Genomic DNA, 15,236 nt, shown 5'->3' with positions numbered 1-15,236 from the left:
CGCACTCCCTCACCAGAACAGGAGTTGGCCACCCTGGTGCAGTAATTGGCCACAACCTCCTATGATAAGCTCCATTACCTCAGTAATCTGCGATTTGCTGATGACATTGCCTTGCTAAGCAACTCGGGGGATGAACTGCAAATAATGATTGATGACCTAGACAGAAAAAGTAGAAAGGTAGGCTTGAAAATCAATATGCAGAAGACTAAGGTAATGTTCAACAGCTTCGGGAAGGAACAGCAGTTTACATTAGGTAGCGAAATACTGGAAGTAGTTGGCGAATATGTCTACTTAGGACAGGTAGTAACCGCAGATCCGGACCATGAAAAGGAAATAACAAGAAGAATAAGATTGGGATGGAGCGCATTTGGCAAGCACTCGCAGATTATGACTAGCAGCTTACCAGTATCGCTCAAGAGGAAAGTATACAACAGTTGCATCTTGCCTGTACTCACCTATGGGGCTGAAACGTGGAGGCTAACCAAGAGAGTTCTACTTAAGTTGAGGACAACCCAGAGGGCTATGGAACGAAAAATGGTAGGGGTAACATTAAGAGATAGAAAGCGTGCAGAGTGGGTCAGAGAAATAACTCAAGTTAACGACATTCTAGTGGAAATTAAGAAGAAGAAATGGACATGGGCAGGACATGTAGTGCGAAGAGAGGATAACCGATGGTCGCTGAGGGTAACAGACTGGATTCCAAGGGAAGGAAAGCGTAGCAGGGGGCGGCAGAAAGTTAGGTGGGCTGATGAGATTAAGAAGTTCGCAGGGGTCAAGTGGATGCAGCTAGCACAGAACCGGGTTAAGTGGAGAAATATGGGAGAGGCCTTCGCCCTGCAGTGGGTATAATCAGGCTGATGATGATGATGATGAAAAACATGGCGGCCGACTTGAACTCGGCGCGTTAGGTGCCTGCGCCAAGCAGAAATAGCGAACCGCTGACCACCCCACTCCCATCCTGAAATCTCGCGTAGTAACCAATTTTCATTACACTCTCAGTGTTAATTGGCTTCCCTATATCGAGACGGCGCATTGGTGCTACCGAGGAAAACAACGCAGCCATTTAGGGCGGTTAACAACAAGTATCTTGTCGACCAGCAGCTATTTACTGTTCACAGCTCATACGAAACAAACGTTTTCAGAGAATGCGCTTGATAGCCTGCATGGAAAGTGATAGCAAGAGTGAAAATATATATTTTGTGTGCATATGTGTAAGTCTGTAGAATATGAGCGAACTAGTGAGTGATAGTGGGTGAATATGAGTGTGTCTGTGTGTGTTCATGTGTGTGAGAGAGAGGGAGATCAAAGAATCGAGCGCAGTGAGCACACGTACAATCATCTACTTGAATACATTAAACGCAGGGAAGACAGAAGCCTAAAATAGTCACATAAAAATATTCTTGAAAACGCAAAGATAAACTTTCTTTAAATTTCCTCCGTCCTCGGAAGATTCAATAACGAGGCAGTGGCGACGTTTACTGAGCCCCGAAAAGGAGCTGTGAAGTGACAGCAGCGTATCAAATGCTCGCGACGATGTCAGTGAAAAGCTAGCTGCGATAATAGCTGTCCCTTCTTGCAGGTACACGTTGTTACCATGGTAGACATCTTCACCCGCGTCGTACTCGAGGTAGATGTCGCCAATGTAGAGGCAAATCGAAAGGCAACTACCACGGCGCGCCGTTCCATCGCCAGGTCGCACATGGGCGCCGCCACGGAGATCGAGTACTCGGAGCGTGACATGGTGATGCAAACCGAGAATATTGGGGCAATGTCGAACGTCGAAGTTGAGTACGAGTCATCTGTGCAGATCGAGGCTCACATGAAGACCCTATACGACATGAAGCCAGGAAAGCCCACTTACTATCAAACCCTGGTAGCTATGATCCAAAAGCGACGCAGCTACACCTACCAGGTGTTTTCGCTGCCCGTGCTGTGCTGGCTTCTTCCCGCAGCTCTCATGTTTGCCGAATGCCAGTCCGAGAAACGGCTGGGGGAAACGCTCGCGGTCAGCTTTGCCGGAGACAGCCTGACGTACGACCTACCCAACCTGCACCCAGCGGCATGGACGTTCGTCGCCTCCGACCAGGCATCTCAGGCATTCAAGGACCAGTATCATGCATATCTCGAAAGGGAGGACACAAAGGTCAGAGTGCGACGACCGCGCGACAGCAGCGAAACTAAGGTCACTCGGAATTCGCATCTTCTCGCGTTCCCAATGCCGCTAAATTACAACCTACACCTCGTTAAACCGATCTGGGAAGCGTGCCAATCATGAATGCACTAAAGGAACGTTTTTTAGACGCGATGTTACGTGATCGACGCATTGGCACGCACAGCTTGCACATAATGGAGCCCAATCGCCGTAATGGCTTCGTGTCCTTAGTGCTGGGCTACTGAGTTCAAGAACGGTCGAATGCGGGATGCTCCCACCGCTTAGAGGGGGCGAACAAAGGAAAGATTTCGGCGCCCTGAGATAGGGTCAGCGCAGGTTAAATATCCTCCGACGAGCGAACCTGGTTCATCGTCCCCTACTGTGCTTATTTTCGTAGCACTGATGGGGAAGAAACGAGGTCAGAGTAAACCATCCATGCTTTTCATTCAAGGAATATGAGATTCTAATCATGAAACGCAAGTCAAGAGAATAAAAATGTGCTAAAATATGTGGTTCCTAAGAAACATGTGCACATTATGACTACATAGGAGCACATGTCATTCTTGTCTGCATGGTTAGCTTATAAACTTTTTTTTGTTTTCTTGCTATGGAAATATGTTTTCCACGAACACATTTTCCCGAAGTTTTGCGTTGAAAACGTTCCTTTTCACCACAGCTTGTTTTGAAAAGGAAGTACCCCAGCATACTCTTGATGTTTCCATAAGTTTTTATAGCCCTTTAAAGAAAGTGGTAACGTTTTAAAAGCTTAGTCGCACCACCGAGCCATCAGTAGGTGTCGCAGGAACTTCGCGATCAATTTTTGTAAGCAAGAAACTGTTTATTATGCTCAAGAACACATTTGATGGTGGACATCAATAAACAAGTGTATAACATCAAGTATTACTCTGATTACCTAATGTCTAATAATTAGCTTTGCAAATAACGCATTGAGATTTGAGTTTTGTAATAGACGAAAGTTATTTACGAATAATTGGTTAGTATAGTTTCTGTTTAACATTATGCAGCTGTTTTGTGACATCCGCCAGTACATAAGCTATTATTCCGCTGAAGCTGTCCTTAAAAAAAAATCAATGTCTAAAAAATAACAGCCTTAATATCTCAGACCCGCGCGGATCTGATGTATTTCGCACACCTGAAATCTCGGTTTTTGAACGGACTTCACCATGTTGTAATGCAGCCGACCAAATTATGTATATAGAAGTGGCCATGTTGATTTTGCTACAAAATCCAGTTCATTACTTCGGCCGTCCAAGCGCATCTGTATTATTTATCAAAGTACAAAATTCAGGAAACCATTTTTTTTTGCCGGCTTCTTCCTGCATGTTGCAAACCGATGGCTCATGACGTGCATCTTAATGACGAATTTTTCACACACCTTCCACTCCGCAAGGTTGAAGACGTGCCCAGCGTGAGGGACCTCATGACGAACTTTAAGAGGTCTCGCACCACCTTCCACCATTACAAGATAGGTGCCGAGTTCCATGCGGCCTCAGGCAGCGCAGCGGCAGGCAAGGCTGTGGCCTGGTACAATGGCGACTGTTACCACACTCAGTCGGCGTCTCTGGCGGCCGTGGGGAGCGCGCTGCTTCGTAAAGTCGCCAGCGATCCCGACGCCGAGATGGTGACCGTACTGCGGCCCATCAAGCAGCAGAATGATACCATCATGTCTCGCAAGAGCTCAAACTCGCGCTACGCGGACGACCTGGCCAGCCTGCTCTCCTCACGTGTCCTGCGCATGGTCCTGCTGCCCGCGACAACGTCGGTGGTGGCGGCCAGCTTCGTGCTGTTCCCCATCGACGACCGCGTCACCAATTCCAAGACGATGCAGCTCCTCTCCGGCGTGCATCCGTTCATTTATTGGCTGGGAAACTACGTATGGGACATGGTGCTGTCGCTGGTGGCACTGCTGGTGCTTTTTTTCCCGGTCCTGTACTGCCACAGCGAGTTGATCAGCATCGGTGAGTCACTAATTTGCGAAGGTGCCACGCCTGCTCTGCTACATTTCATTTGTCGCAAAGACAAATGAAATGTTTGAAATGAAATGACAGGTGTTGCCCCATAACGTTTAGCCTGTGGATATACGACGTCGCTTGTGCTGACGCGCGTGCCAAGTAACACGTCACGGGACTTTTTGCAAGGATAAAACACGCAGTTACAGGGCTGCGATGGTGACGTAACGACTGCACAGCTGGCCATCGCGTTAGACAGAGAAAATAAATACCAACAACAAAAATTACCGGGGTGTTCAAGCTTCACATTCAGAGCAAACGCGAAGCGCCCTTAACTTGATATTTTCATTCCCCGAATGTTTTTCTATTTATTGTTTAAATTTGTTCATGGAGAAAAAAAAAAAGGCGCAGTACCTGTCACTTATCAGTGTACATCTACACCTATCTGAGGAACATACGTCGCCGTTTCTAATACCTATCGCAAACTTGCCTATAAGTTAATTACTGCAAGACGGATACAAAAAGCAAAACGAAATAGTGTGACATCACTCTTAGAGCAGCGTAAAGAACGGTTACATCACAGTTTAGACGACGCCGTTTTTCTCAATTTTGTGTTGCTGCGGCGACGGCGATGGCGTTTTGACCGAGCAGGTTCTGTACACTTTGCATAATATTTAAAGGCGCACTTAACTCAACTTAGTAGCACTAAGCAGTGACACAAGTGTCCACATTTTTGGTGCTTTACTGTCATTTGTTTTCGCTTTTTTTTTTTTAGAGAGAAAGTGCTCTGTATTTCTGCAGACACACTACTAGAGCGTTGGCTCTAATGCCATCATTTCTGCAGGTCAAATAACGCCGGGATTTGACGTCTAACGAACGAATGTTGCGATGGATGACCTTGCTGTCTCAATGCGAAAAGGAGAGGGCACGCTTTAAAACCATAAGTGATCGAATATCAAGAGTCCTGCTTTAGGGCATGTCTCATTGCCGATGTCAATTTAAGAGGTTAAAATGCTATAAACCAAAATGAGGCAAACGAAATGAAATCACCTTTCACGGCACATTAGCTAGCGCGAATTTTAAATAAGCTGCGACAGGTTACGCACAAGGAATCATTCTTGTTTCCATAGGATTTACATCATTAGGAGCGCAACGACACACCTTTTCTGCTATTTTAAGAAGAAATTTAGGGCTGTGAATATGTATATTTCAACGCTTGACAGTATCGGGTGCCCGGTAAGTGTTGCAGAATTTATTTCCGCACTTTCAATAAATGCAGTGATTCGAAAACTGCACGTCTAGATCGAAGTTTATTTTATAAACTGCCAGGTTGTAAACCGGCGCACATTGTCTGGGTTTTAAAGAATATATTTAGTTGCCGTGAAGCTTATATTTCGAAAGCCCTACTCCACCATTCTCCTAAAGTGTAGGGCCGAAGATCGTTTTCACAGCTACAGTAAACTAAAATTTTTGTTCACTGTACTATATAACTGTTCTCACTGTCTTTTTTTTTTTTTTTCAGCTATCAGTGCGGTAGCGGTGTTCTTAAGCTACATCCACAGCATGCTGGCGATCGTCTACTGGTTCTCTTTTGCCACTGACTCGCTGATCAGTGGCTTCCTAATTGTGAACGCAATCACCGCCCTATCAGGTGCGTATTTATTATTTGTATCAAGCTATTTGTCGGCATTTTTTATGACGTGCGTTCGCGACTGTTAGTTGTACACCGTGCGAAATATTTTAAGTCATATTGAAAACAACCTACGAGGCGTCTTTCACAAATATTTCCATGGCTCCTCCTAGAGTCATAAATAGTGCATATACAGTGCATATATTCTGTTGGACTCCTTGTTTCACATTGAAGACGCACTTTCTTTTAAAAAACGTGAACATTTCGATCACGTTTACCGATTATTAAAAGACCAATTTCAAACTTATCAAAACAGTTCGGATCTCCAGCCTTCCTTCCACGATGTTGCCTTAGGGGTCGCCTGAGAAATATACATTTACTGTGGCGTTTTTCCAAAATAATCAATAATATTATTATTTTCCCTAAACATATTTGGCATATATCACTGCCTTAAACAGCTTCAATAAACGAAGCGCAACTTACTTGTCTATTTCCCACGAAGCCCTAATTGACATTGTATGCCTGAATGCTTTTGGCATGTCTTCAAAAACATTTATGAGAAGAAAGCAATTCAAACAATTGTGTACTGGGCACACGCCGCTCGAGGCTACTACTAATCCTATTGTAGAGCTCTCCTGCGAGATGCTACGCAATACAGGTATCACGGTATAACCGTGTGGCTACATCTGCAGAGGTTTAGGAACGACGCCTGAATGTGCATATGCGGTCCACGTTCTTTCAGCACCCTCAGGCAACACACATGAGCACCCGACGCTTCGCTTCATATTCTTCACTCTACATCAATCCATTTTAGACTTTGCTCAACAAGCACTGCACATGCATGCACTCCCTATACACTGAATGTTCAGCTCCCTTTTAGCGGCTTCGGTGTATGAATACTCATTGATGCTTGCGTGGTTTTCGCAGGCACGGTTAGCACCATGGGCTACCAGCTGGTGCTCATCGCTCAAGAGAAGGGCTCCGACAAGCTCATTGCTACTGAGCAGCCATGGGACCCACTGCTGATGACTCTGTACCTGTGGCCGCCTTTCTCTTACACCTGGGCTCTGACTAAAGTGGCGCAGAAGGTGTCCGAGGACAGCTACTGCCAGGGAAATGTCGAAACGGTGAATGATGTGTGCGCCTATCTGCACAACAGCCCCGACGACGGCGCCGTGCTGCTGACAAACCTGCGCTACTGCTGCGCCACTTTCTACGCCAGCAATGAGAAGACCGTTTCCCATCTGAGCCCGTTCGCTTTCCACAGGTACTGGGCACACGCCGCTCGAGGCTACTAATACCTTTCAAAGCAACAAGTTTATATCAAAGAGCGTGTCCGAATCGATCGTGTGTTTTAGTATAAGTTATTCCAAGCATGTACACTAAATGGCTGTGGAGGAGAAAAGGACCAACAGAAGCAGTATATTTCTGGGGTATCACGTACGGCACAGCCCAGGAAATGGTGGTTAATTTATGACTGAAGAAATTTGTTACCATTATTTGTGCATCATTTTCTAAAGATGTGTAGCAACAGGTCATTCCTAACATATCTGCCACGGTAAAGACGATCGGTAAGCCTCCGGAAACGAAAGAAGCCGCCGGAAACGAAAGAAGCCGCATTGAATATCCCTTATTACGAAAACTATCTCTAATAACACAACTTTGCAATTATTCTATACAAAATTAGCAGCTCTTAAACAAATTTACACGATAGACTATACAACTCGCTCCGTCGAAAAGCCGAAGCCGCAGCCAACGTAGACTGCGGTTGGGAAAAATCCTGATTAGTCTACGCGGTCTTGACATCACAACTAGATGGCCTTGCGTACAAATTGCAAACGTGCAAAATTCAGGTAAAGCTATGGTATCGGCTTCGGGTCCGAATGAAGCCAAAATTGGCGAGGCTGTTTCTGTGATGGAAGCATTCGGGAATATAGCTAGGTGTAATTGAATAAAATAAATTGGTCGTCACCGGGGTTCGTGTCCAGCCCCCTGCATGTCAAGTAGGCCCGTAACGCATAGGCCACGTAGTGTCGTTGATTGGCACTTCGTGACCGTGGTGTAACTTGCATCCCTTACTAAAGTATGGTTTTATTTGGTTTGTGAGGTTATACGTCTCAAAGCTACTAAGGCTATGAGAGACACCGTAGTTGAGGGTTTCGGGAATTCCGACTAACCGGGGTTCTTTAAGTGCATTGACATCGCACAGCGCACGGGCGCCTGGCTATTCGCCTCCATCGAAAAGCGCCACCGCGGCCGGGATTCGATCCCGCATTCTTGGGCACAATAGTCGAAAGCCCTAACATCTGTACCACCACTGTGGGGTGGGATTTGTACGATGTTGCAGCAAATAATACAAAAATTTCAACAAATTAAACGAAAACATTTTTCCAAAGTCTGTTTTAAAGGTGTTGTCACGCCTACCTTTCAGGCGAAACTCAATTTACGCCATGCAATAAGCTTCCATGCGCAGTTTCTCCGCCCTTAGACATTAACAAATTCTCATAATTCACTAGGTTATGATACGTAATATGTCCCGTTAAGCAGGCACCAGTTTTCCGTATTTCTACCGTACAGGTACAAGCAATTAATGACTGCTTCGAATTTAGATCATTCCTACGGTATTTTTATTGTGTATACATTCCACTGTTAAATGGCACTGGAATTTTTTTTATTAAACGTCGTGGCTCCAATTCCCGTTTTCGTCTGCGCAAGTAAATACAACTTGCTCAGGCGGGCCCAGGATACAACATGTGGACATAGTGTTCGTGAGATCTCCACTTATACCTTTATGTGCGCGAAAGAGACATCTACTCTTTCGCTTGAATTGCGGTTATGTCTCAATTGTTCTCCAGCTAGATTGTCGAGTGATTTTGGTCAAATGGGCTAAGAATAAGAAATTCTTTAGGTATTCTTAACAGTAATTTAAACTTATGAAAATTCAAAAGGACGGACACTATTTTCTAGGCAACCTTCAACACACATTAGCTGCCGCTGCCCGAGCTGTGTAACGTCTTTCAGCGGCAATTCTGAACACATGTTACACGGGTCCAATATTCTCTTGACTTCAGTTTTTTTTTTTTTTTTAATCTTTTTCCATTTTGTGTAGTCCATTTTTTCTGCCCTTGAGGCTAAAGCTTGCGATGGGTAGATTTTATTTATCAACTTACATTTCAAGGACAGGTCGCTCCCAAATTTAAAGCTTCATTTTACGCATGAGCCTTTACACAGAATGCACACTGAGCCGTCACGTGGCCGAAGTCCGTCCACGCCTCTTATCAAAGCGGCCAGGACGGAAATAAAGAGATGGTAGATGGGTGGCGATAACATGAGAGCAACTAACTAGGACGAGTAAATAGAGGCCTGCTGTCGCGTACGATAGATTGGTAAAAAAAGGCAAAACGGAAATTGTCACGCGCGCACCCCGAAAAATGACAGAAGAAAGAATAAAAAGGCAGGCGCCGAGGGCTTCCTCTTTATTGCTAACCTTGGTTTCGGCGCTACGTAAGACATCGGGTTATGTTATGCTGGCACGAACAGCCACCCCGCAACTGCTTAGGTTTGTGTCTTCATCATCTATGCGAAAGCTGCATCTTTTAAGTAAAAGTGATTATATCCGGAGGACTTTCAACGCTCAATGGAAAACACGGCTTTCTGTAATGCAGAGACTCCGTCATGATAGAGCTGCTGGTGATGCTGGTCGAAGGATTTGTCCTTCTCATACTTCTCGGTATGTTCGAGCATGGGCTGCTGCGGTCCTGGTTCCGGTCCACTGTGCAGAGCGCACCGACACAAGTAGAGAAGCTGCTACCAGGAGTGGCTGAAGAGAAGAGAGTCGTTGAGAAGATTGTGGCCAGCCGTGACTTGACGAAACCCGCTCTTCTTGTGCTGGATTTGCGTAAAACCGTCGGCACTCGTCAGGTACTTGATCATTCGGGGAACTTTACAACCGGCCTGAAGCGGTACGATGTGAAGCTTGCAGTGACGCTACCTGCCGGACTCCTGTGCGCGCTAGATTCCTTTTCCAGACACCTGACAAAATTAAAACTCTTAATGTACAAAGGAAGGACACGGTAACTTCCCATCCTCGAAAGGCGCGTACTTATTAAGCCTCACCGCACTGGAAGAAATGAAAGATGAAGGGTAAGAAGACAAAAATTATAGCCGCCGTAGTGAGGGTTACAGACGTGATCTTCACGCATTTGGAAGAAGCAATGCCTGTGTACTCTTCCATATGTACATAGTGTGTACACGTTATACTAGTTGAGTATGTACAGCATGTACAGTGCAGTACAGTACAGTACAGTACAGTACAGTATGCATGTACTAGTATGCACACAATTCAGGTATGTATGATGTACCAAAAGCGCAACCACCATACAATTTATTTGTAGCAGTGCGTTACCTACAGCTCCTATAATCAGATAATTGGAAAGCTAGTGCCGCCTTTTTCTTTGGAAGGTGCGAAGCGCCTTCAGACCGACACAGCACTGAGGAGGCCTCCTGGAAACTTGTGTGCTGGCATTCGTAAACATTGCGTCCGCCAATCGGCTGCTGTCGCCTACGCGTTATGATGGCTCTAGCCACTCGGCGCGAGCGCACTGGAAGCAGCCGTAACAGGAGGCCTGCAATGGTGGCGATATTATGTAATCAAATATAGCGGCGCCCATGCTCCATCGCTCTAAAGCATCTATAAGACGCAATCGATATGTGTGATCTTTTTCATCAGGTAACTAACACTGGTATGTTTCAACGTCTAAGCTGGGACTCGAGGCGGTTGTGAACGAGGCAGCTATACTCACTCTAACTTAAATACAGAAGATAGAGCGACATGTAGCCATGACACGAATAATTTGTTGATAGTAATATTATACGAGGAAACAGACAATCCACAATCGCACAGACATCAGGAAACACGTACCACGGAACATTTTCTGGCGTTTTTCGCGTCGTTAACGCTTCGAGGCTTCATCATAGAGGAAGGAATTGCTTCAACCCCGGCACTCCAAATTATGGCGCAGGTACTGAAGGGGCTTACTTTCCACGTGGAGCCCGGCGAGGCGTTCGTGGTACTAGGCCTGCGCGGCTGCGGCAAAACGACGCTGTTGGACATCTTGTCGGGCGTGGTGCCACCCACATCGGGCTCAGCGTTCATCGCCGACTGCCCGCTGCACAACACTTCCACGTGGCAGCAGCGCATCGGCGTCTGCCCCCACTACGACGGCGTGCTGGGCCGGCTGACGGTGCGCCAGACGCTGGCCCTGTACGCCCGCGTGCGCGGCATCGCTGGAGACGCCATCCAGAACCTCCTTGAGCACATTATCCTGTTGCTCAACCTTAGCGCGGTGGAAAATGACACGGTCGATTCTTCGGGGTGCGTATCATCCTTTTGATACTGTAGAGCGGCTGTATAAGAGAACGTTAATATGTTCCTAATAGAAAGGCTTGCACAAAAGCTAGGTAAGCGGCTACTCCCAAGCTCACCAGGCTGATATCCGGCCCAGCAGTCCCGTTTCTCTCCCGAAACCCGAAAAGGAAAGCACCCGAGTGCTTTCAAATGGTTTATTTTAAAGAATTCTAGTTGGCTTGCATTGCAACTAAACTCCTGCTTGTCAATTTTAGAGATGTCTAGAAGACGTTCCATAACTCTACCAATATGGCGTGTGTACTTAAGTGCACATTAATAGCGTCACAAATGGTTAAACCCCTTTTTTCCTCGCGCCAAAACGCATCAATCCTCATCCACGCCACCCAATATTTGATTAAGAACAACAAGCGGGCATAGCAGCAGCCTAAGCACACCAACGTAAGACAGCAATCCAGACCTGTACCGCCCAGTAGTATTTTCCTGTACCCATTGCCCGCCTCCAAAGGAATGCAGAGGCTGGCGCAACCCTTCTATAAATTAGTTGTAATAGTGGCCCAGCAGGCCATCGCTCCCCGCAAAATTCCACAGGGAAAGTAAAAGGTTCACAGATATTCAGCCGGCTAAACCAGTCATCAACGTACACACTTTCTATGGCACATGCTGGTGTCAGACATCGGGAAGGCCCAGATAATACCCCATGTGTTGGTGGTCTGGGCAGCTGCCTCTGATACAGGACGCACACTTTTTCTGAACATATCCGTGGCCGGTACCCTCAAAATTGTGGAAGAACGCGGAACCGCACTCTAAGAGCGCATCTTTAGTCTTTATGCTGCGAAAAAGTCCTCTATATATTCGGTGCCATGGCCTGGCTCGGTGAGCGAGTTCCGCGCTTTACGGGACCAACGTCGATACAAACTCTGGGGTATTGTGGCACTCTCGAGGCATTTAAGCGGTACCTTGTAATGTGATCGACTCGCACCGTATAATTTCGCAGTGCTGTGACCAGACGCAAGCTGGCTGTGGCCATAGCTATCATTGGCCTCCCTCCAGTTGTCCTCATGAATGACCCTGCGACAGGGCTGGACATGATGTCCAAGCGGAAGATCTATCGATCCATCCAACTGCTCCGCCAGCTGGTGAAGTCCGCCGTCATGATCGTGACACAGAGTGTGTCCGATTGCGCGGTCATTGGGGATCGCATGGCAATTATGATGAACGGGCAGTTCCGGTGCCTCGGTAACATTGCCCAGCTCAAGCAGCGGTACTGCCGCGGCTGCATGATCCTGGTCAAGCTTCAGCCGAAGGCGTTTCAAGATGTGGCCATCATCAGCTCCATTCATCAGGCGGTGAGCAATACCTACTTTGTCCTGTTCAAAGCACTTACCGGAATCTTTCTAAACCCCCTGCGAGTGCTTGGATCGCAAGAGGAGTTCTGATCAGAGGTCGGGACTTTTGTCGGTCATCTCAAACATTCACTCGCAATCTAACAAAATAATGGCCTTAAAGTAATCCTCATATCTATACAGCAAAAGCTCTAGGGGCACTTTGGGCTACTAAATTTCGGTGAGGCGAAAGCCTTTGTTTGAAACGCCACTTATTCCTGCTTTACTGCGTCTTTTTCTGTAAGTTATGTGGTGCGGCTTTCGAGGAAATTCCAAATGAAAGGCGCAGTACAGACGCCTGGACTGAACGCCCGGCGGTGTATGCTTCATATATGCGTGAGTCACCTGTTGAAGTCATCGGTCATGACCGGATGTGACCACTATAACATAATTTCCGCTTACTAGACATGACCAGATGTGACGTCATGATGCCGTCACATCCGATCATGATGTGAAGTCCGGTATGGTCGATGACGTCAGCAGGTGATAACGTCACAGTCTCGAAGTATCCCGCAGAATATCGAGAAGTGTGACACTTCTTGCTTACCCACGCACGCACGGACGAACCCTCATGAGCCTATGAAGTCCTTAAAATAATGTAATCGAGTCCAGTGTACCTCTCTCGATTACCACTGAGCGCAGGACCCTTGTCTTGCAGGTGCAAGCAGCCTTCCCGGGCGCCGTTCACACGGGCCGGATCCTAATGTCGCTCGAGTATGCCACAGAACTGCGTATTCCATGGAGTCAGGCTGTTGTCGTAGCTTACACCCTCAAGCAGCAGCTCACTGAGTATGCCCTGGACGTGATTTTCAGCGACGTCACCCTGGAGCATGTACTTCTTAAAATGGCAAAGTACGAGGACACAAAGCCAGTGGCAATCGCCGTTGCATGAGAACTCAATAAAGCGAACGTGCACGCCCGGCTCACCACGCGAGCTTGAAGCAAATATTCGTTCTCTTTCTCCTCGGCTGCCGATCAAGCTTTGGACGTGATTATCACGCAGCACCGCATGAGGTTAATTTTGATAATATGCGCAATACTGGCTCCTTTCAGCAATTTTATAATCGTGACTTTAATTTTGAAGTCACGATTATAAAATTGCTCTCTGTAGTGGTCTCTCTAGTGACAGCAATACTCAGGTCTAACAGCATCTTCATGGCTACAACAAACAACTTTCAGGTGGAGACAATGTTTTTCTCGAATGGGTCAGATCATTTTAAAGAAAAGGTGAATAGTTTTCAATTAAATTAACCCTGTGGAGATTATGTAAAACTTAGTTACACAGCTTGTATTCGGACTAGCCACGACACGCAAAGCGCACTATCGTCTTTAACCCACATTGATCATTTGCTGAAAGCAGCCATCTTCCAGGAAAAGGGACCGCGTCCCACAGTACGTTTTATTGTGAGATCACAAAACCGGGAAAAAAATTTCCAAGATTACTGCAGAATCTGCACTGGAGAAATGCGTACGTCTGAGCGTTCTGTCAGCCAGAAGGTCAGCGAGATTCCGCGAGTGAGATACAGCGCCTTTCCTTTCCTGTAAGCCAATTACAAAAGGCCGGTGAACTTTGATGCGTACAAATAACGACAAAGTTGTGCTTAACTGAGGCACCTGAATGGAAGCTGAGAACCAAAACCGGAAGTTGGCTGGCGGCCATCTTGGCTCCCAATTACACTTAATTCTCTAATTACTTAACCCACTTCAACCATTTTGTCACTTGCATACCTTTCCTTGACGTTCTATCAGATGGTAATATTCGTTTAACGATATACCAACTAGTTCCTCTTTTACAGCTGCGAGAAGGCCATGCCCTTGCGAAACCCGCCGACAACGCCATAGAATGCTTGCATGCATCCTCCCTGCTTCTTTCAATATATACCCATCTATCGGTCATGCACCGACCATAAGTTGCCCTTTGTCTAAGACAAACCGGTACACTGTATACCCTAAGAAAAACGTTTCCTTCCTTCCTTCTGGAGCTGCTGCGTAGCAACGCTGTAAATGCTAAACATATTCATGACATCGTGCCTATACGTGATAACCATGGGAGAGCTCAGTCATGCACAGACCATAAGTTGACCTTTGTTCTTGAGAAACCGGTACACTGTATACCCTAAGAAAAACGTTTCCTTCCTTCCTTCTGGAGCTGCTGCGTAGCAACGCTGTAAATGCTAAGCATATTCATGACATCGTGCCTATACGTGATAACCATGGGAGAGCTCAGTCATGCACAGACCATAAGTTGACCTTTGTTCTTGAGAAACCGGTACACTGTATACCCTAAGAAAAACGTTTCCTTCCTTCCTTCTGGAGCTGCTGCGTAGCAACGCTGTAAATGCTAAGCATATTCATGACATCGTGCCTATACGTGATAACCATGGGAGAGCTCAGTCATGCACAGACCATAAGTTGACCTTTGTTCTTGAGAAACCGGTACACTGTATACCCTAAGAAAAACGTTTCCTTCCTTCCTTCTGGAGCTGCTGGGTAGCAACGCTGTAAATGCTAAGCATATTCATGACATCGTGCCTATACATGATAACCATGGGAGAGCTCAGTCATGCACAGACCATAAGTTGACCTTTGTTCTTGAGAAACCGGTACACTGTATACCCTAAGAAAAACGTTTCCTTCCTTCCTTCTGTAGCTGCTGGGTAGCAACGCTGTAAATGCTAAGCATATTCATGACATCGTGCCTATACGTGATAACCATGGGAGAGCTCAGTCATGC

General features: G+C 46.5%; 1 protein-coding gene across 1 annotated transcript in view; it reads left to right on the top strand.

Moving 5' to 3' along the window:
* The window catches only part of LOC146186002 (phospholipid-transporting ATPase ABCA3-like), a 54,130-nt gene extending 40,692 nt beyond the window's left edge, over nt 1-13,438 (top strand). The window contains exons 11-18 of the mRNA XM_084607968.1: nt 1,580-2,143; nt 3,564-4,131; nt 5,645-5,773; nt 6,680-7,019; nt 9,418-9,673; nt 10,774-11,126; nt 12,115-12,466; nt 13,161-13,438. Of these exons, the coding sequence (XP_084464094.1) occupies nt 1,580-2,143; nt 3,564-4,131; nt 5,645-5,773; nt 6,680-7,019; nt 9,418-9,673; nt 10,774-11,126; nt 12,115-12,466; nt 13,161-13,394 (2,796 nt within the window). The 3' untranslated portion in view covers nt 13,395-13,438. The remainder of the gene's footprint in view (nt 1-1,579; nt 2,144-3,563; nt 4,132-5,644; nt 5,774-6,679; nt 7,020-9,417; nt 9,674-10,773; nt 11,127-12,114; nt 12,467-13,160) is intronic.
* Nucleotides 13,439-15,236: the final 1,798 nt, after the last annotated feature.

Source organism: Amblyomma maculatum, chromosome 6, assembly GCF_055883805.1.
Source record: "Amblyomma maculatum isolate TAMU_Amacu chromosome 6, ASM5588380v1, whole genome shotgun sequence".
Classification (NCBI taxonomy): Eukaryota; Metazoa; Arthropoda; class Arachnida; order Ixodida; family Ixodidae; genus Amblyomma; species Amblyomma maculatum.
Note: the sequence above shows the minus strand (reverse complement) of the source record. Positions and strands in the feature narration are given on the sequence as shown.